Consider the following 22,759-nt stretch of genomic DNA (forward strand, 5'->3'; position numbering starts at 1 on the left):
AAATATCATTCCCAAATTGATCCAAACATGAAGTAGACATATGGGGAATGTAAAGTAATAACTATTTTTGTAGGTATTACTATGTATTCTAGAAGTAGAGAAATTGAAACTTGGAAATTTGCAATGTTTTAAAAAAAATTGGTAAAATTGGTATTTTTTTTATAAATAAAAATGAATATTTTTGACTTCATTTTACCAGTGTCCTGAAGTACAATATGTGACGAAAAAACAATCTCAGAATGGCCTGGATAAGTCAAAGTGTTTTAAAGTTATCACCACTTAAAGTGACACTGGTCAGATTTGCAAAAAATGGCCTGGTCCCTAAGGTGAAATATGGCTGTGTCCTAAAGGGGTTAAGGTAGAAATACACCCATCATTTTCTGTGGTTTGAAAAACACACTTTTTTTTTCAAAAAACAGTATTCTCCAGATCTGCAAGTGCTAAATTTAAGTTTAATATATACAGCTTTCATATTCTGTTACCAAAAAAAGACTTTTTTGGCAATCTACAACATCTGTATTAGTCAGTGTGCAATTTAAGCTAGAAATACACCCATCATTTTCTGGGGTATGAAAAACACACTTTTTTGACAAAAAAACACTTTATTCAGGCCTTGCAGCATCAGCATGTCTGAAATTACAGGCTTATATACTGCTGTCAAATTCAGTTGTTAAACAAACACTCGTTTGGGCAAAAAAAATGTAGTTCGCAGCCTTTGATGCAGATGTCATTGTGAGATACACCCTTAATACATTTGAGTTACATTCTGAGATTTTAAATACCGCCATTTGGTGCACCAATATTGAATTCAGGCCTACACTGGTTCAGGCCGTGTGAGATACCCCCTCTACATACAAGGGTTTGAATTAGGCATTAGAAATACAGCCATTTTGGGCAAAGAAATATTGAATTCAGGCCTACAGTGGTTCAGACCGTGTGAGATACTCCCTCTACATACAGGGGTTTGATTCAGGGATTTGAAATACAGCCATTTGAAATACAGCCATTTTGGGCAAAGATATATTTACTTCAGGCCTACAGTAGTTCAGACCGTGTGAGATACTCCCTCTACATACAGGGTTTTGAATCAGGCATTTGAAATACAACCATTTTAAATACAGCCATTTTGTGCAAATATATATTTACTTCAGGCCTACAGTGGTTCAGACCGTGAGAGATACTCCCTCTACATACAGGGGTTTGAATCAGGCATTTGAAATACAGTCATTTGAAATACAGTCATTTTGTGCAAAGATATATTTACTTCAGGCATACAGTGGTTCAGACCGTGTGAGATACTCCCTCTACATACAGGGGTTTGATTCAGGGATTTGAAATACAGCCATTTGAAATACAGCCATTTTGGGCAAAGATATATTTACTTCAGGCCTACAGTAGTTCAGACCGTGTGAGATACTCCCTCTACATACAGGGTTTTGAATCAGGCATTTGAAATACAACCATTTTAAATACAGCCATTTTGTGCAAATATATATTTACTTCAGGCCTACAGTGGTTCAGACCGTGAGAGATACTCCCTCTACATACAGGGGTTTGAATCAGGCATTTGAAATACAGTCATTTGAAATACAGTCATTTTGTGCAAAGATATATTTACTTCAGGCATACAGTGGTTCAGACCGTGTGAGATACTCCCTCTACATACAGGGGTTTGATTCAGGGATTTGAAATACAGCCATTTGAAATACAGCCATTTTGGGCAAAGATATATTTACTTCAGGCCTACAGTAGTTCAGACCGTGTGAGATACTCCCTCTACATACAGGGTTTTGAATCAGGCATTTGAAATACAGCCATTTTAAATACAGCCATTTTGTGCAAATATATATTTACTTCAGGCCTACAGTGGTTCAGACCGTGAGAGATACTCCCTCTACATACAGGGGTTTGAATCAGGCATTTGAAATACAGTCATTTGAAATACAGCCATTTTGTGAAAAGATATATTTACTTCAGGCCTACAGTGGTTCAGACCGTGTGAGATACTCCCTCTACATACAGGGGTTTGATTCAGGGATTTGAAATACAGCCATTTGAAATGCAGCCATTTTGTGAAAAGATATATTTACTTCAGGCATACAGTGGTTCAGACCGTGTGAGATACTCCCTCTACATACAGGGGTTTGATTCAGGGATTTGAAATACAGCCATTTGAAATACAGCCATTTTGTGCAAAGATATATTTACTTCAGGCCTACAGTGGTTCAGACCGTTTTCGATACCCGCTCTACATACAGGGGTTTGAATCAGGCATTTGAAATACAGCCATTTGAAATACAGCCATTTTGGGCAAAGATATATTTACTTCAGGCCTACAGTGGTTCAGACTGTGTGAGATACCCCCTCTACATACAGGGGTTTGAATCAGGCATTTGAAATACAGCCATTTGAAATACAGCCATTTTGTGCAAAGATATATTTACTTCAGGCCTACAGTGGTTCAGACTGTGTGAGATACCCCCTCTACATACAGGGGTTTGAATCAGGCATTTGAAATACAGCCATTTGAAATACAGCCATTTTGTGCAAAGATATATTTATTTCAGGCCTACAGTGGTTCAGACCGTGTGAAATACTCCCTCTACATAGAGGGGTTTGATTCAGGGATTTGAAATACAGCCATTTTGTGCAAAGATATATTTACTTCAGGCTTACAGTGGTGCAGAACATGTGAGATACCCCCTCTACATATAGGGGTTTGAATCAGGCATTTGAAATACAGCCATTTGAAATACAGCCATTTTGTGCAAAGATATATTTACTTCAGGCCTACAGTGGTTCAGACCGTGTGAGATACTCCCTCTACATACAAGGGTTTGATTCAGGGATTTGAAATACAGCCATTTGAAATACAGCCATTTTGTGCAAAGAAATCTTTAATTCAGGCCTACAGAGATTCAGGGCGTGTGAGATCCCCCCTATACATACAGGGTTTTGATTCAGCCATTTGAAATACAGCCTTTTGAAATACAGCCATTTTGTGCAAAGAAATCTTTAATTCAGGCCTACACTAATTCAGGGCGTGTGAGATCCCCCCTATACATACAGGGGTTTGATTCAGCCATTTGAAATACAGCCATTTGAAATACAGCCATTTTGTGCAAAGAAATCTTTAATTCAGTCCTACACTGATTCAGGGCGTGTGGGATCCCCCCTATACATACAGGAATTTGATTCAGCCATTTTAAATACAGCCATTTTGTGCAAAGAAATCTTTAATTCAGTCCTACACTGATTCAGGGCGTGTGGGATCCCCCCTATACATATAGGAATTTGATTCAGCCATTTTAAATACAGCAATTTTGTGCAAAGAAATCTTTAATTCAGGCCTACAGAGATTCAGGGCGTGTGAGATCCCCCCTATACATACAGGGTTTTGATTCAGCCATTTGAAATACAGCCTTTTGAAATACAGCCATTTTGTGCAAAGAAATCTTTAATTCAGGCCTACACTAATTCAGGGCGTGTGAGATCCCCCCTATACATACAGGGGTTTGATTCAGCCATTTGAAATACAGCCATTTGAAATACAGCCATTTTGTGCAAAGAAATCTTTAATTCAGTCCTACACTGATTCAGGGCGTGTGGGATCCCCCCTATACATACAGGAATTTGATTCAGCCATTTGAAATACAGCCATTTTGTGCAAATAAATCTTTAATTCAGGCCTACACTGATTCAGGGCATGTGAGATCCCCCTATACATACAGGGGTTTGATTCAGCCATTTGAAATACAGCCATTTTGTGCAAATAAATCTTTACTTCAGGCCTACACTGATTCAGGGCATGTGTGATCCCCCCTATACATACAGGAGTTTGATTCAGCCATTTGAAATACAGCCATTTGAAATACAGCCATTTGAAGTACAGCCATTTGAAATACAGCCATTTTGTGCAAAGAAATCTTTAATTCAGGCCTACACTGATTTAAGGCGTGTGAGATCCCCCTATACATACAGGGATTTGATTCAGCCATTTGAAGTACAGCCATTTGAAGTACAGCCATTTGAAGTACAGCCATTTGAAATACAGCCATTTTGTGCAAAGAAATCTTTAATTCAGGCTTACACTGATTTAAGGCGTGTGAGATCCCCCTATACATACAGGAATTTGATTCAGCTATTTTAAATACAGCCATTTTGTGCAAATAAATCTTTAATTCAGGCCTACACTGATTTAGGGCGTGTGTGATCCCCCCTATACATACAGGAGTTTGATTCAGCCATTTGAAATACAGCCATTTGAAATACAGCCATTTTCTGCAAATAAATCTTTAATTCAGGCCTACACTGATTCAGGGCGTGTGAGATCCCCCCTATACATACAGGGATTTGATTCAGCCATTTGAAGTACAGCCATTTGAAGTACAGCCATTTGAAATACAGCCATTTTGTGCAAAGAAATCTTTAATTCAGGCCTACACTGATTTAAGGCGTGTGAGATCCCCGCTATACATACAGGAATTTGATTCAGCCATTTTAAATACAGCCATTTTGTGCAAATAAATCTTTAATTCAGGCCTACACTGATTCAGGGCGTGTGTGATCCCCCTATACATACAGGGGTTTTATTCAGGCATTTGAAATACAGCTATTTGAAATACAGCCATTTTATGCAAAGAAATCTTTAATTGAGGCCTAGTCTGGTTCAGGCCGTGTGAGATACACCCTTTACATACTGTCGATCTATTCTACTATTAATTAAACACCCATTTAAGGCAAGATCCTAAATTCAAAAAATATGAGGAGAGCGTCAAATAAGGGACGTGGCCCAGGTAGTGGTGCTGCTGGTGGAGCTCCTGTTGCAGGGAGAGGACGTGGTCGATCTGTGCCAGCTACACGCACAAGTGAAACCCCTTCCTCAGGTGCGAGTAGGCGACAAAACCTGCAGCGGTATTTGGTCGGGCCTAATGCTGCTCTACGAATGGTGAGGCCTGAACAAGTACAGGCGATAGTAGATTGGGTTGCTGACAGTGGATCCAGTTCCTTCACATTTTCTCCCACCCAGTCTCCTGCTGAAAGACCACAGTTGGCACCTGTAGCCGATGTCCATTAGTCTTTCACCTCACCCCCTTGCAAATCAGCCAAGCAGTCTGAGCCCGAAGTCATGCAGCAGTCTCTTCTGCTTTTTGATGACTCTGTTTGCAGGGTTTCCCAGGGCCATTTACCTAGCCCTGCCCCAGAAGTGGAAGAGATTGAGTGCACCGATGCCCAACCACTTATCTTTCAAGATGAGTACATGGGAGGACCATCGCAGCACGTCTCGGATGATGACGAAGCACAGGTGCCAACTGCTGGGGCTTTCGAAAGTGTGCAGACCGACAAGGAAGTCAGGGGTGAAGACTGGGTGGAAGATGATGTGGAGGACGATGAGGTCCTCGACCCCACATGGAATCAAGGTCATGCGAGTGACCAATGTAGTTCGGAGGAAGAGGCAGTGGTCGCACAGAGCCACCACCACAGCAGAAGAGGGAGCAGGGTGCAAAAGCGGAGTGGCCGTCCTCTAGAGAGTACACCTCCTACTGCATATAAACAGACACACTTAATCCAGCTCACATTCCTGGTCAGTATATTCCCCGACTCCTCAAACCTTAGGGGTGTGTCCCCTTTGCAATCAGCAAGAAACTTGAGAGAAAAGAACGGTTTCGGATACAAATGGAGCTACTCTTAAAACTTCTTCTTTATTGGTAAATTCATTTGCAGCGGACACAGCCACTTGGTACACAAGACAAGTTGACGCTTTTCGGGTACTAGACCCTTAGTCATAACAACATAACATAGTGAAACACAAGAATTTAAATGTATTTTAAGCCCACCCCTCCAAGCTTCAGGGGAGGAGAGCACCATATTCATTGGTTGTTTCATTACGATTGACACTTATCATCTAGACTGCTAATCACAGAGTAGATGTCCTTCATATTGTGCTGAAACTCCTAATCCCATTAACCCCATAAGGGCAGTTGCTCTATCATGTATGAACTAGAAAATAGCACAGAGAGAAACCGCACAATGTGAATGATAGACTACATATAAAAACAAATAATGACGTTTCTAATATGACCTTATTACTGCCATTGGGTACCCAACATAAAGGGTTTCATTTGTTACCTCTGGGAGGATGACATATATAGAATATTACCTCCTTTTGGCAATTTACTGGTAGATGTACATTAGCTCCCTTTTTAGGTTTAAGCCAACCGGGACTCTACTGTTTAATCTGAATATCCAGAACGCCTCCCGTAGGAGATGTTTTTTGCGGTGGTCTCCACCTCTTGGGGGTGCGAACACCCTCTCAATTGCAAAAGCATTTGCACAAAATGTCTTGCTGCATTGGAGATGTTCAATGCGTTTGGATTACTGATATAATTCAGATGCTCCAAGAGCCGATTTCTAAATTTACGCATTGTACTCCCAATATACATCAAGTCACATTCGGTGCAACGAATAATATAAACCACCCCTGCAGTGTTACAATTGATATAACTTTTGATTGGAAAACTGCAGGAGTGGTCCGAATTTTCAAAGGATTGTAAGGGAGTCACATAGTTGCAGGTTTTGCATGGATTGCCCCCGCACCTTGTGAACCCCTTATAACTGAGCCAGTTCTGTTTTTTGTTGGTACCCTGTCTATTGGAAGTGAATAGAGATGGGAACAGGGAGCAGGACAATGTAGCAGCCCTCCTAGGTACTATTCTGCAACCAGATTTTAATGCATTATATAGGATGTCGTCGTCATATAAAATCGGCAAACATCCCTTAATCACAGAACAAATTTTATTAAATTCCTTGCTGTACATTATGGATAAAATCGGAATATTATCCTGCTCTCTGTCTCCATGTACCATCATATCCCTTCCTGAATTTCTGGATTTTCTTCCTTCCTTTCCAGACCCAAAAAGCATGTCAAATCTGTTTTTCTGCATCGCAATGTTTCTACCCCTCAGCAACATCCAATTCGGGTAGTTTCTCGCTTTTAACCTCTTATCCACTATACTAAATTCCTCCTCCAGGTATATCGGTAAACTGCAATTTCTCGCAGTCCGTATGTATTCTCCCACAGGGATCGCTTTTATGGTATATAAGCAGAGATGGACTGGGACAATAAAGTGGCCCTGGACTTCAGCCAGACCGGCCCACTTTATTTTTCCCAAACACACTCAAAAAAAAACATAAGTAAAAACATTCCACTGTAAGTATAAACAGGTTTTACTTATGGGGGGATCTGTGGATGACACTTATGGGGGGGGGTCTGTGGATGACACTTATGGGGGGGGGGGTCTGTGGATGACACTTATGGGGGGGTCTGTGGATGACACTTATGGGGGGTCGTCTGTGAATGGCGCTGTTATGGAGGGGATCTGTGAATGGCACTGCTATGGAGGGGATCTGTGAATGGCACTTTTATGGAGGGGATCTGTGGATGGCACTGTTATGGAGGGGATCTGTGGATGGCACTGTTATGGAGGGGATCTGTGGATGGCACTGTTATGGAGAGGATCTGTGGATGGCACTGTTATGGAGGGGATCTGTGGATGGCACTGTTATGGAGGGGATCTGTGGATGGCACTGTTATAGAGGGGGATCTGTGGATGACACATACCGTATATAGCATCTTATGCTATGTGTCATCCACAGATACCCCTCCATAACAGTGCCATTCACAGATACCCTCCATAACAGTGCCATCCACAGATCCCCCCCATAACAGTCATCCACAGATCCCCCCATAATAGTGTCATCCACAGATCCCCCCATAACAGTGTCATCCACAGATCCCCTCCATAACAGTGTCATCCACAGATCCCCCTCCATAATGGTGCCATCCACAGATCCCCCCCATAAGTGTCATCCACAGACCCCCCCCCCCCATAAGTGTCATCCACATGACAGACCCCCCCCCATAACAGTGCCACCCACGGATCCCCCTCCCTATAACAGTGCCGTCATCCATAGATCCCCCTCCCCGCCACTCACAGTAGTATACATTAATAAATCGGTATCCTGCAGGCTGCAGACAGTAACTTTAATTTTAACACAGCGCTCATCTCTTTACTACCTTACATTCAGCTCCCGCCTCCAGCCTCCAGTAACAAGTGCGGGCGGCAGCGCTCACTCACTGACGTCACGCGCCTGCGCCGCCTAGTGGGAGGAGCAGGCGTGTGACGTCAGTGAGTGAGCGCCGCCCCCACACTGCCTGCTGTTACTGGAGCTTTACCCCCCTGATGGCGGCCCTGGCCGGCCCATAATTCGATCGGCCCACCGGGATTCTCCCGGTACTCCCGATGGCCAGTCCATCACTGTATATAAGGGATGATGGCTTTTGGCATTCAGAATCGAATTTCCTGAATTTTTTTTCCTATATGTTCGGGTGTGCACAATCTCATCTGGACAGTGTCACGAGGGTATCGAGAACCACGCCTGACTCCGTTATACCCGGGGTCAGGAAGTCGCAGCGGTTGGCTGCACGCTCTATTTAAGATAGGGCTGTTTTCCTTATGGTAGCTTTCTGGGTTTGCTTTGCAAACCCTTTTGGCTCACTCAGGGATCCGTAGCTCTTTCTCCTCAGCTGTTCCTTGTCCAGCACTCCCAAACCTCCTTATATTCCTCTCTCACACTTCTCTGGTTGCCAGAGATAGAGCTTCCTGCCTGGACATCTATTCTGACCTTCTGGAGCTGTGTTGCTGCGTTCTCTGGTAGTTGGTCCAGAACGCTACCCTCCGGATCCCTGTTGGACCTTTGTGGTCTATTGTGATCGCCCACCTGGGTGTATGTGTTTGTCTGTTTTGTCTGTCCTCTCCCTGGTGTTTCCCTCTTAGTGATAGTGGTGCGGACTAGCGATCCCACCGGCCCGTTCACTATCTAGGGCTCATTTTAGGGAAAGCCAGGGTTTAGGCACGTGATCGCTGCACGGGTGAGGAACCCGTCTAGGGACGTCAGGGCAGTCAGGTGCCAGCCGCAAGGTGAGTTAGCGGTCACCACCTTTCCCTCTCCCTTGGGCAGGGCTTTCCCTTTTATCCTCCCTGTGCGTGACGTCGATCATTACAGACAGCCATGGAGTGTCAGGTCCAAAAAGTCAATACTGGATTCATTCACTATGCAAGTAAAGCGCAAATTATAATCATTGGCATTTAAATAGGCCTGGAGGTCCGGGACGGCAGATACAACGCCCGCCCAAATCATGAGCAGGTCATCGATGTATCTGCCGTACCAGACCAATCCAGACCAAAACGGGTTATTCACACTATAAATGTATTTTTCTTCCCAGTATGCCATAGTTAAATTAGCCAATGAGGGCGAGAATTTCGCCCCCATTGACACTCCACGTGTTTGTAGATAGTGGGCACCATCGAACATAAAATAATTATGTGTTAACAAAAAATCTGCAACCTCACATACATAATCTATAAATCTGGAATTAAATCCCGTATATCTGTGGAGGTGACACTCCATGGCTAGCAACGCGACCCTGTGGGGAATAGAGGGATACAATGCAATTACATCAGCCGCAATCCATTTGTAATTTTTTTCCCATTTAAGACTGTACATAGCTCTTAGCACGTCAGCCGTGTCTTTTAGAAAGCCTGGTGTGCGTCTGACCAGTGGCTGCAAGATGTTATCCAGCCAATTGCCCAGGCACTCAGTCAGGGATCCCATACCCGACACTATTGGGCGCAAGGGGGGGGGGGGGGTGGACATCCTTGTGGATCTTAGGCAGGGCATGCATTATAGGAGTCACAGGCGCATCAACGCACAAATATCTGAACTTCGTCTCATTAAATAGACCTATATCTCGGCCCTTATGTATCAATGTCATGTATTCAATATTATACTCATTAAGTGGGTCTTTAGCTAATTTTTTGTACGTTGATGCGTCTGATAACATATCCTGCATTTGACTATTGTATACCACACTGTCCAAGACGATAACCGCCCCCCCCCCCCCCCCCCTTGTCGGCCATTTTAATTACAATTTTGTCGCACTTTTGCAATTCCGTGAGGGCCTGGATCTGAGAGCGGGTTAAATTGTCAGAGCCTCTAACATTATTACTCTCTAGTTGTAATCTTCCCAGCTCTTTTTCCAGTACCTAATGGAATATATTCATGCTACCGGTGCGTGACATTATTGGATAAAATTGAGGATTGCGAGTCTGCAATTTTCTCCCTGGTTTCGCTAGTTCCATGATTCCTTATTCCTGCTGGAGCCCCGCAAGACAACACAGTGACACTTGTTCTTTGAACAATAGATCCTTATATATATTCTCTTTATGGGTCTCTGGCTGTATCAGCGGGGGATCAGCAGGAGCAGGGATATCATGGAAATGCCGGGACACTGTTAGATTCCGAACAAACTTATTGATGTCTAGTATGGTGGCAAACATGTCAAAATGTGTTGATGGCGCAAAATTCAGGCCTAATGACAACACATACTCCTGTTCGCTACTCAATGCAATATTAGACAGATTAAACACATTTAAATAATCCTGCATTACTTGTGTTTTGTCTGAAGTTGGGTTGATCTTGGGTGTTGCTGCCTGGTGCTTCCGTCCTGCTCTGGTTCTGCGTTTTTTGTAACGCCTACCGCATTCCTTTTATCCTTATCTGATTTGTATTTTTTATAAAATGATGCTTTATTATCCCCACTTTCAGATGATATGGGGGGGATGGATGCACCAGACTCAATATCCAATGTCCCGGTTGTATTTGAATAGGGCGGGCGATGTATCTGCCGTCCCGGACCTCCAGGCCTATTTAAATGCCAATGATTATAATTTGCGCTTTACTTGCATAGTGAATTAATCCAGTGTTGACTTTTTGGACCTGACACTCCATGGCTGTCCAGATGAGATTGTGCACACCCGAACATATAGGAAAAAAATGGCAGGAAATTCGATTCTGAATGCCAAAAGCCATCATCCCTTACATACCATAAAAGCGATCCCTGTGGGAGAATACATACGGACTGCGAGAAATTGCAGTTTACCAATATACCTGGAGGAGGAATTTAGTATAGTGGATAAGAGGTTAAAAGCGAGAAACTACCCGAATTGGATGTTGCTGAGGGGTAAAAACATTGCGATGCAGAAAAACAGATTTGACATGCTTTTTGGGTCTGGAAAGGAAGGAAGAAAATCCAGAAATTCAGGAAGGGATATGATGGTACATGGAGACAGAGAGCAGGATAATATTCCGATTTTATCCATAATGTACAGCAAGGAATTTAATAAAATTTGTTCTGTGATTAAGGGATGTTTGCCGATTTTATATGACGACGACATCCTATATAATGCATTAAAATCTGGTTGCAGAATAGTACCTAGGAGGGCTGCTACATTGTCATGCTCCCTGTCTCCATCTCTATTCACTTCCAATAGACAGGGTACCAACAAAAAACAGAACTGGCTCAGTTATAAGGGGTTCACAAGGTGCGGGGGCAATCCATGCAAAACCTGCAACTATGTGACTCCCTTACAATCCTTTGAAAATTCGGACCACTCCTGCAGTTTTCCAATCAAAAGTTATATCAATTGTAACACTACAGGGGTGGTTTATATTATCCGTTGCACCGAATGTGACTTGATGTATATTGGGAGTACAATGCGTAAATTTAGAAATCGGCTCTTGGAGCATCTGAATTATATCAGTAATCCAAACGCATTGAACATCTCCAATGCAGCAAGACATTTTGTGCAAATGCATGCCCGTAGGGTGAAAAGCTTCAATGCTTTTGCAATTGAGAGGGTGTTCGCACCCCCAAGAGGTGGAGACCACCGCAAAAAACTCCTCCTACGTGAGGCGTTCTGGATATTCAGTTTAAACAAACAGTAGAGTCCCGGTTGGCTTAAACCTAAAAAGGGAGCTAATGTACATCTACCAGTAAATTGCCAAAAGGAGGTAATATTCTATATATGTCATAATCCCAGGGGTAACATCCACCTCTGGAGTGACAGTGCCACCTGCCACCCCGCAAACAGAGGATCTTCAGGCAACACCAACACCTGGGTCACCAAGCATTTCCACAATGTCCCACGGAAGCGTTCAGCTCTCCATCTCCCAAACGCTGGAGAGGAAGAGGAAGTACCTCCCTACCCACCCGCGATCGCTAGCCCTGAATGCCAGCATTTCTAAATTACTAGCCTTTGAAATGCTGTCATTCCGTCTGGTGGAGACGGATAGTTTTAAAGGCCTTATGGCAGTGGCTGTCCCATAGTACGTCGTGCCCAGCCACCACAACTTTTCCAGGTGAGCCATCTCTGCCCTGCACAACCAAGTAGGGGACAAAATCAGGTGTGCACTGCGCAACGCCATCTGTGGCAAGGTGCACCTGACTACGGATACGTGGACCAGTAAGTACGGTCAGGGTCGTTATATCTCCATAACAGCACACTGGGTAAATGCAGTGGCGGCTGGGCCTGAGGCGGATAGCAGTTTGGCGCATGTCCTTCCACCACCGAGGATTGCAGGGCGCTTCAGTTTGCCTCCTGTTGCTTCCTCCTCCTACTCTGCTTCCTCATCCTCTACCAGCTCCTCATCCGGTCAGCGTAACACCTTCACCACCAACTTCAGCACAGCCAGGGGTAAACAACAGCAGGCAGTTTTAAAACTTATCTGTTTGGGGGACAAACCCCACACCGCGCAGGAGCTGTGGACGGGCCTTGAACAACAGACCGATGAGTGGTTTGTGCCAGTCAGCCTCAAGCCTGGCCTGGTTGTGTGCGATAATGTGCGAAATCTCGTAGCAGCTCTGGGACTAGCCGGTTTGACGCACATCCCTTGCCTGGCGCATGTGCTGAATTTGGTGGTGCAGAGATTCCTTAAAAATTTCCCCTATATGTCAGAGCTGATGCATAAAGTGTGGGCCGTCTGTGCGCGCTTTCGGCGTTCTCACCCTGCTGCTGCTCGCCTGTTAGTGCAGCAGCGTAACTGGGGGCACAGTGGAAGCACAAGGCAAAGGCAGAGGACGAGGAAGAGTTCGCCAATGCAGCTGGGGCACCGCCAGCACCTCAGAAAGCAGGGTTAGCATGGCCGAAATGTTGAAAAGCTTTGTCAGCACGCCACAACAACCAGCACCACCAGCGGATATGGAACGTCTTAGCAGGAGGCAGCATTTCACCAACATGGTGGAGCAGTATGTGTGCAGACGTCTACACGTACTAAATGACGGGTCTGCCCCCTTCAACTTCTGGGTCTCCAAATTGGGCACATGGCCTGAGCTTTCCCTTTACGCCTTGGAGGTGCTGGCCTGCCCTGCAGCCAGTGTATTATCTGAACGTGTGTTTAGCACGGCAGGGGGCGTCATCACAGACAAGCGCAGCCGCCTGTCCACAGCCAATGTGGACAAGCTCACGTTCATTAAAATTAACCAGGCATGAATCCCTCAGGACTTGTCCGTACCTTTTGCAGAATAGACATGTATACCGGCACTTAGCAGCCATTTTTATACTGCAGCGGAATTGCTCATGTTTGTATTTTGGATATTTCACACTCTTTTGGAGTGTACCTTAATTTTACAAAATTAAATTAAAACCAAAAACCTGTGTTGGCTATCTTGTCCTCCTCCACCGCCGCTTCCACCTACTCCGCTACGTCCACCGCCTCCTCAAACTCCTACTCCATATGGAACTCCACCTCATAAATCCATTTTTTTTTTTTGTACGTGTTTTATTTTATATCATTTCACTACTTTGTCATTAACATTTTCTGGTGAAATTCACCAATTTTTGGGTGTATAATACCACTGCTATACCTAGTGGAACGGTAAAAAATAAAAATAAAATTGTCAGCTACATTTTATGGTGAAATTAACAAGTTTTTGGGTGTATAGTACCACTGCTATACCTAGTAGACAGGTTAAACAAAAAAGAAAATTGTCATTTACTTTTTTGGGTGAAATTAACCAATTTTGGTGTGTATAGTACCACTGCAATACCTAGTGGAACGGTAAAAAAAAAATAAAAAAATTGTCAGTTACATTTTTTGGGGAAATTCACAAATTTTTGGGTGTAATATACCCCTCCTCTGCCTAGTTGACAGCTTAATAAATTTCAATAATTTTTCTGTTACATTCTTGGGTTGACATTATACAATTTTAAACGTGAATAAACACCTGCTATGCATAGGTGACAGGGAATAAAATGTAATAAATTATTCAGTAATTAATGCGCACCACATCCTTACATTCAATGCTTAAACTTTGAAAAGTTGTCACACTTTTATGCTTTAATAATTTCTTCCATGATCCCTGATTCCCCGCCACCCGTGATCACCATGGTAGGCGCATAAAAGAACTTTGAAAGTTGATAGAGCAGATATCAAATTGGATCGTGAACATCAAGGGGACGTGCGACATGGTGGGGCAGTATGTGTGCACACACCTACACGAACTGACTGACAGGGGTCAGCCCCTGCAACTTCTGGGTCTCCAAATTGGGCACATGGCCTGAGCTTGCCCTTTACCCCTTGGAGGTGCTGGCCTGCCCTGCAGCCAGTGTATTGTCTGAACGTGTGTTTAGCACGACTGGAGGGGGTTATCACAGGTTATATTTCCCAATGTTTTGGGGTGTATCCTAATTTTAAAAATAAAATTTAAAACCAAAAACCAGTGTAGGCTACCTCCTCCTCCACCGCCGCTTCCACCTACACCGCCACATCCACCGCCTCCTCAACCTCCTACTCCATATGGACCTGGTCCTCCTAGATCAAGATTATTATATATTTTTTTAATGTATTTTATGTTATTTAAAGTAATTTCCCTATCCACATTTGTTTGCAGAGCACTTGCCATGCTCTTAACCACATTTTGACGCCATTTGCAGCCCTCTAGCCCTTTCCATGACATTTTTACAGCCATTTTAGTGCTCAAAAGTTCGGGTCCCCATTGACTTCAATGGGGTTCGGGTTCAAGTTTGGGTCAAGTTCGGGTTCCGAACTCAAACTTTTTTCCGAAGTTCGGCCGAACCCGTCGAACCTGAACATCCAGGTGTCCGCTCAACTCTACAAAAGACAAGATTAGAGACACTGCTGGGGCCACTATTAAAATCAATGAAACATACATGGGAGTCCGCAGGAGGGGGCAAGGGGGGGCAAGTGCCCCCCCCCCCTGGCCCGCCGCAAACTAACCCAGTACTACTTAAGTTACTCCTATTTTGTTGCGGTCGGCCGACTAACAACAGCACTGAGTGAAAGCGCACGCCCGGCCTGAAAGAGTGAGGAGGGGGCGGGGCCCGCGGCCACTCTGAGCTCCGCTGCCTGGCCTGCCTTTCTCTAGACTCTGCAGACAGTGGCTGCTGGAGCGTGCCACAGGCTCGCAGCTGCCGCACAGCACAGGCACGTCTTCACGTGATGTTGCCAGTGAGCTCCGCCCCCAGTAGAGCCTGCCTGTCACTGACCCTGAGCCAAGTTCGGTAACGGTTCCAACATCAAGTTCCAAGTTTCCTATTCCAACAGTCACAGAAGTAAGTTAACGTTATTACAGGAATTTATATTGTACAAAGAAAAAGAAAGATAACATAACAACAAGTGGATGGATCATGATGACATGGTGGATGATGGATCCCATGTCTGCCACTGGTCTGGCCCATGAGATGGAGTGGGAGAAATGTGCCTGGGGAGGGGGGGGGGGGGAGGAGAGATGTGCTGCTGACACTGGCCCATGGAGGGGCCTGAGGGGAAGAAATGTGCCATTCAGGGGGGGGGGTGGAGGGTTCCGGGTGGGAAGTGTGCTGCCATGATGGAGGGGGGGAGAAATAATGTGGAGCGAAGGGGGTGATGTAAAAAGAAGGGGGTGATGACGGGTCACATGACATGGAGGGGGAGAAATGTGACATTAAGGCCGGGGCCCGGGGGGGCATCATTGGGGGCACTTTTTACTGGCACATTATTAGGTTGCACTATGGGGTCACTTCTTACTGGCACATTATTGGGGGGCACTATGGGGGCACTTCTTGCCAACACATTATTGGTGGGCACTATAGGGGCATCTACTGAGGGCGAGGCACAAAGAAGTAGTATGTTATATGGAGGGCTCTGTACAGTAGTATTTTATACTGGGACACATTATGGTGGGTACTATGGGGAAGGGGGAGAGGAATACTATGGGGTCATCTACTGGGGGCACTAAGAAGGGGTATTTTATGCTTGCAAATTATGGGGGACACTGAGGGCATCTACTGGGGCACTATATAGGGGCATTTTATACTGGTACATTATGGGGGCACTAGGAGGAAGGGGGGAGAGGAGCACTATGCGGCATTTACTGGGGGCACTATATAGGGGTATTTTATACTGGTACATTATGGTGGCACTATGGGAACATTAGCTCAATTGGGGGCATTACAAGGGGGTATTTTTTGCACTGTCTAATATAAGGAGAATTAGTTCTACTGGGGGGGCATTATGGTGGGCTTTATTACTCCCCCATGGTATGACCCCCTAGTAGCAGCACCAGCCTCTCCCTGCTCTGCTATCCCTCTGCCACTTCTCCAAATCCTTATTATGAAGGGCAAAACCAAGTAATTGTAAGTTTTCATGTAAAATATATTTGTTATAAACATATAGCATACACTGTGCCACACAATATACAGTTTCTTCTGTATGAACGTCCACAAATTAAATCTCCAAACTGATTGATGAACCAGATGTGTGGGCCAGCCACAATTAAACCTATTATTGTTTTTATTGATGAGTACTCCCTGAGTGTTAGGTGTGGGGTGACCAGGCGGTATATGAAGGTGCAATACTGGTATTATATGGACAGCAGATATGGCATCCTCTGGGCAGTACTGTCTATGGTCAATTCATCCTTAACAAGCACCCTGACTGCCACCTGCTTGGCTATCAGTGAGTGACAGTCAGTCAGTGTCACAGTGTGACTACGGAGTCACTCCCTGACCCTGAGTGTTAGGTGGGGGGTGAGTCACTGATAGCCAAGCAGCAGGCAGTGAAGTGCCATGAGAGCCAGGCCAAGCAGGTGGCAGTCAGGGTGCTGGAGAAGGATGACCATAGACAGTACTGCCCAGAGGATGCCATCTCTGCTGTCCATATACCAGCCAGTATTGCCCCTTCAATCATATACCGCCTGCCCGCCTGGTCAGGGTGACCAGGCAGGCAGGTGGTATATGAAGGGGTAATACACCAGGTAGGCCTGGTATTCTGCAGACCATCTGCTTGTAAGTTACATATGACAATGTGGATACAACTTTGTATTCCTGGCACTTATAATATCCATTTAAGCTTTTCCATCACGTTGCACAGCTCATGCATTATTATACTTTGTGATAATGAATATGCCCCTCCTCCCCTTCATTACATTCTCAGAAACAACAGGGCATGGATGTCAATAAAATTATGCCCCCCCCCCTGGAAAAATTTCTGCGGACGCCCATGGAAACATAATATAACAAAAGGACATAGGCAGAACTGCTGACATAAAAATAATAATAATAGATCCCAATGAAAAATAACTACTGGGCTCAATAGGTAAATATTAGGAGCCTAAATATGAAAATGGGACTAAACTATAAATGGAATGTATGTGGTAGCTGCATACTGTCCAATGCATTCATCATAATGAGACCCAAGAGCGGTTGTAACTACTGAATAAAACATACATAGGAAATATGATCGTTAAGTTAAGGAAGGGCGAACTGTGCCCAGCCTAAATGTCTTCTGGGCCTCTTTTTGGAGAACATGTTGGTCAAAGTTGCCCCCCCCTGGGAGACAGTCTCACAATCTCAATACCCTGAAACAGGATAGATCGTACGTCACCAAAATAATGTAAATGAATGTGACGTGCGATCGGGGAATCAGCATTTTTCCTGATGTCATTCAGATGCTCGACAATTCTCCAGCGAAATTCATGGGTGGTTTTCCCGACATATTGCAAACCACACACACAGGTCGCCAAATATACCAAACTGGCGGATGTACAATTGATGAAGCATCTGATGTTATAGGATTTTGAAGTGGTTGTGCTGACAAACATACAACCCAATTTAATGGAGTCACATGCCACATAACTACTACATCTGAAAGTGCCTGGTTTAGAGTTTGTCAACCAGGTCTTAGAGATCGGTGTCTGAAAAAAAAAAAAATGAACCAGACGGTCTTTTAAATTGCATCCTCTACGATAGGTGATAGCTGGACAATCCCCCACCAAATGTGCAACATTAGTGTCCATTTTCAGGATGCCCAGTGTCTCCGCAAGATATCCTGAATCGGTCCGTTGGCCGCGTCATAGGTCTCAATCAGACAAATCTGTTAATCATCAATTTGCTTATCTCTGGGAATGAGAAGAGACTCTCGTGTACAAGCCAATGAGTGTTGGTATGCAGACGTGAGAATCTTACGAGGATATTCACTCCTGAGAAACCTACTCTCAAGGTCCCTAGCTTTTGCTTTAAAATCTGTGATAGAAGATCAGTTGCGACAAACACGAAGATACTGCCCTTTGGGAATCCCTCTTTTAGGAGGGAAGGGGTGACAGCTATCCCAATGTAAAAAAACGTTTGTCGCAGTTTTTTCGTGAAACAAGTTGATTTAGATCTTGCCATCATCCGCTTTCTTAATGACAAGATCCAAAAAGGTAATTTGAGCTGGGTTAATCTCAGATGCAAAAAAACTCATAATCTTTTTGTAACAGAGGACCTCCTTTTACCCATTGCATTTTAGTCTCAATCCTGCATTTATTCCATATTCAGGGGGTGAAGGACTTTCCATGATGTCATCACAGGTCCACCAGCTGCACACTTCGAATCTATTAACTACACCATTGTCAGGTCAAGACCAGGTCCTTTAACTTTCTAAGGCTCTGACCTGCTCTAATGATGCAGGGTCGTCATGTCAGGCTACTGAGCACCCCCTGGTTTGACACCCAGGGCAACCGCCTCCAGTCCCTCCCACGCTATGCGACTGTATATATGTATTTCCTGTTACACACAATTATATGAATGTATGCATATTTTACTTTTTCTGTTATTCACAATTTTTGATCATTATTCGTGTTGCAGCAAATAATGTTTTACCATAAATTAAAATATTTGGCTAACTCGAACCAGACCCCTTTGTGCACCCTTTTGTGTGTCTCTGGTGCCATAAATTCAATATTGAATGCTATTTAAATAATGGAAATAATTTAAAATCCATGTATATTTAAAAAGAAATCAGATACATTTGAAAAATGTATTCCTATTACATAGATTAGAGAAATATTCAGTGAATTACCTTTCTGAGATAAAAACATGTCCACAAGATTATGAGCTTCTCCTTTGATTCTCCACTCCAGATTCTTCTTACCCAAGCCCAGGTTGCGCAGAATCTTAAGGCCAAGACGTCTCTGCAGCTTCCAGTTGTGCCCATTGGAGAAAATGATTCCTTTGATCAAATCATAACCCAGAGAAAAAATATTTTTAGATTGTTCTGTGTGCTGGTACCTTTATCCAATAGCATTCTAGTTCCAGAAACTTTGAGGCCAATAGTTTAATTTAAAGACAATGTACACCTTTGGGGGCAATTTTTATTATTGCATGGTACGCATTTTGAGCTAAAAATATATTTTTTAATTGCTCTTTATTAAAAATATGGTGTCCTTTTTTTCTGTACAGAGCTGACATGCTCTAGATTAGAAGCATCTTTTGGATTTTCTGTCTTTTCCATCAGACCAGGAGCAGATGGACTTCTTATCTCTGCCCTTATAAACACTCATTATAGTTCAGTTCTTATCTTACTGATAAGAATGTGGATTAAATAAGTGTTTATGACCTCTCAGTAGTTTAGAGATAAGGATTAGATTATCCTCACAAAATGAAAATGAACATACCAGTCACACAGCTAGAAAAAGAGTTAACCATTTGTGACAGAACAGCTCAATATTTTTAATGAAGGCCAATTGAAAAAAAAAAATTTTGCCAAAAATGAGTAACATGGAATCGTAAAAATTGCCTCCAAAGGTGTACATAGCCATCAAACATATGTTCATCTTTGAAAACAATTTCACAGGTTACATGTAGAGATACTATTCATATGTTTTCCTATCTACTATACATGAAAAGTGTCTTGCATTGACCTTGAATTACATCACATATTATAGCTCATTATTGCATTCCTAATACTATTTACTTCATATTAATTTGCCTTATTCCTTGTTCAATGTTTGCACCGATTATATGGATCTTAGTACCTGGAGGCTGGAAGCTGTGTGTTCAGTCAGCAGACAACAAGACGGCAGCTAATAGTGATGGAGACAGGTCAGTGTGCTGAATGCAGCAGCAATGTATACGACACAAGAAGACCACAGAATTGAGGTTAACCACCAGAAGAGAGGTCATGTAGTTCAAGATCTAGCAGGTAGATAAGTATTTAGAACATGAAGGCATGTCAGAACACGAGTCAAGATCTGGAGATTGTAACTTGTATTTGACCTGTCAAAAGGTATGTACCACCTAAACAGCCTCCAACACGTGACAGTTCTGCTCATCTAGTAGCCAACAAATGTTCTTATGAATCCAAAGTGGTGCCTCATTATGAAAAAAAAAAAGATAACGTCGAGACCCTTCTGCAAATCATGTAAATAGATACCTGCTCAGCTGGAAAAGGTCAGGTCTCCACCGCCAAATCATGCCCTTACTGGCTTGATTAAAGTCCCTGAGGACAAGGAATGTCATTAAAAGCTGGGCCGAAATCTCACATGTGCACCATTGCCGTGTTAATTTCCTCATGGCTTGTAATGATGTTCTTTTCGGTCAAGCCAGAGGGGCAGGATTTGAGCATGCAAAAAGTGACTTGTTAGCAGAAATTGAGGCTGAGCATCAGCCCCATAAGGTTTTAATGAGGATCTGTCACAAGGTTTTACAATATGAGCTGGATACAGTTTTTTTTTCCCCCAGACAACTGCTTGTGACCAGCAGGGGCCATCCTGAATGCTATGTTTTGTTTCTGTTGCACAATTAGACACTTTGGAGGACATTTATGAAGACCAGCGATTTAGACGCCAGTCTTTGTCCCTGCTGCGCTGACCGGCCACTACATAACTTAGGCGGACTTTACACTTGCGTATTTAAAAACTATTTAAAATTGGAACCCAAAGTGGACTTTGGTACCCACTTCGGATTCCTTTTTTTAAATGTTTTTCAATACGCAGATAAGAATACCATAGTAATTCACTGAAGACTGGCGCAACTTTGTGCGATATGAAGTTTGGCTACACGGAGTTAATACATTTCAATGTTGCACAGAAACAGCATTAACATAGTACCATAGTAACATCTAATATATAAAGCTGAGTGTATATATGCATGTGTGTATGTCCGCTAAAGTATTCCGCACCGTTGCATTCAAAATCACGAAATTTTGCACATCCGCCTCCTGTGACTAGGGGGAACGTCATAGACTATGTTTTGAGTGGAAATTTTCACCCTGTGCTTTCCAATTATTTGCCCAAAAATACTCTTAGTAACCTAACCGCCAAACTACAGGAGTCTGTTAGCTGTTGTGGCAGTTAGTCTGGAAATTCATCAGGTTGTATATAGCAACCAATCACAGTTCAGCTTCTATTTTGCTAGGTGTGGAGGTCTCTGTTAAGGGGGCAGGGAATGGTGGAGGTCCCTGTTAAGGGGGCAGGTGCTTCGGAGGTCACTGTTAAGGGGGTGAGGGACTGTAAAGGTGACTGTTAAACGGGCAGTTGTCACTGTACCTCCCGTGTCAGAGGTTAGAAGATCCGGGAGATTGGCTGCATGTGGGGTTAACTGACAGTCTCTTTATTCTCAGTATTGTTGTTTGGTAATGACCACACCTCTTGTCAGGTGCAGCTTGTGGTCATTACTGCATTCCCTATTTAGTTTGATCTCACACTTCAATCCATGCGGTTGATATTCTCTGCTTGGATTTGGAAGAGTTGGTGTGTGGACCCTTCCTGTGTTTCTGCTGATCCATTTTCTATAAGATAAGTTGTACTGCTCTTTGTATTTGGTTGTTCCCTTGTGCTTGTTGTTACTAGGCCTCAGGGAGACGCTGGTTCATTCACCTGGGAAGGAACCAGTTGTCTCATTCCCTGTCACTACCTTAGGGCATTTCAGGGCTCCTAGGGTTTAGGTTCTGGCATATGTATTTTCCCACATTCAGGGTCTATAAATACTGACAGAAGTCAGGGCCAGGTTTAGGGGTTTCCTAGGAGGTGACCGTTCCCCTCTCCCTAGCCTTGAGGCCTAGTTCTTTGTCTTTCCCCATCTGTTGTTATTCTGGTGTCCCTCCCCATTATTCGTGACAGCAGTGCTGTGGAGGTCACTGTTAAGGGAGCGGGGTACTGTGGAAGTCACTGTTAAAGGAACAGGTACAGTGAAGGTCTCTGTTAAGGGGGCAGGGTACTGTTGAGGTCACTGTTAAGGAGGCAGGGTACTGTGAAGGTGACTTTTAAAGGGGCGTCGCTGTGGAGGTCACTGTTATGGGCGCAGGGCACTGTGGAGGTCACTGTTAAGGGGGTGGGGTGCTGTGGAGGTTAATGTTAAGGGAGCGTGGCACTGTGGAGGTCACATTTTAAGGGGTTGGGACACTGTGGGGGTCAGTGTTGAGGGGTGGGGTGCTATGGAGGTCACTGTTAAGGAGACAGGGTGAGGTAGAGGTCACTGTTATGGGGGAGATTGTCTATCTTATAACGACACACACAACCATTAAATGAAAATAGTGGAAATATACCCGTGCAAAGCCGGGTCCTTCTGCTAGTAGTTTATAAGGTTGAAAAAAGACAACT

At 43.9% G+C, this 22,759-nt stretch overlaps 1 protein-coding gene across 1 annotated transcript in view; it reads right to left on the bottom strand.

Annotated features, from left to right (window-relative positions):
- Positions 1-22,759, bottom strand: part of LOC120998035 (cytochrome P450 2J5-like) — a 270,926-nt gene that overhangs the window by 125,777 nt on the left and 122,390 nt on the right. The window contains exon 4 of the mRNA XM_040428475.1: positions 19,240-19,389. Coding sequence (XP_040284409.1) covers positions 19,240-19,389 — 150 coding nt within the window. The remainder of the gene's footprint in view (positions 1-19,239; positions 19,390-22,759) is intronic.

This window comes from Bufo bufo, chromosome 4 (genome assembly GCF_905171765.1).
Source record: "Bufo bufo chromosome 4, aBufBuf1.1, whole genome shotgun sequence".
Lineage (NCBI taxonomy): Eukaryota > Metazoa > Chordata > Amphibia > Anura > Bufonidae > Bufo > Bufo bufo.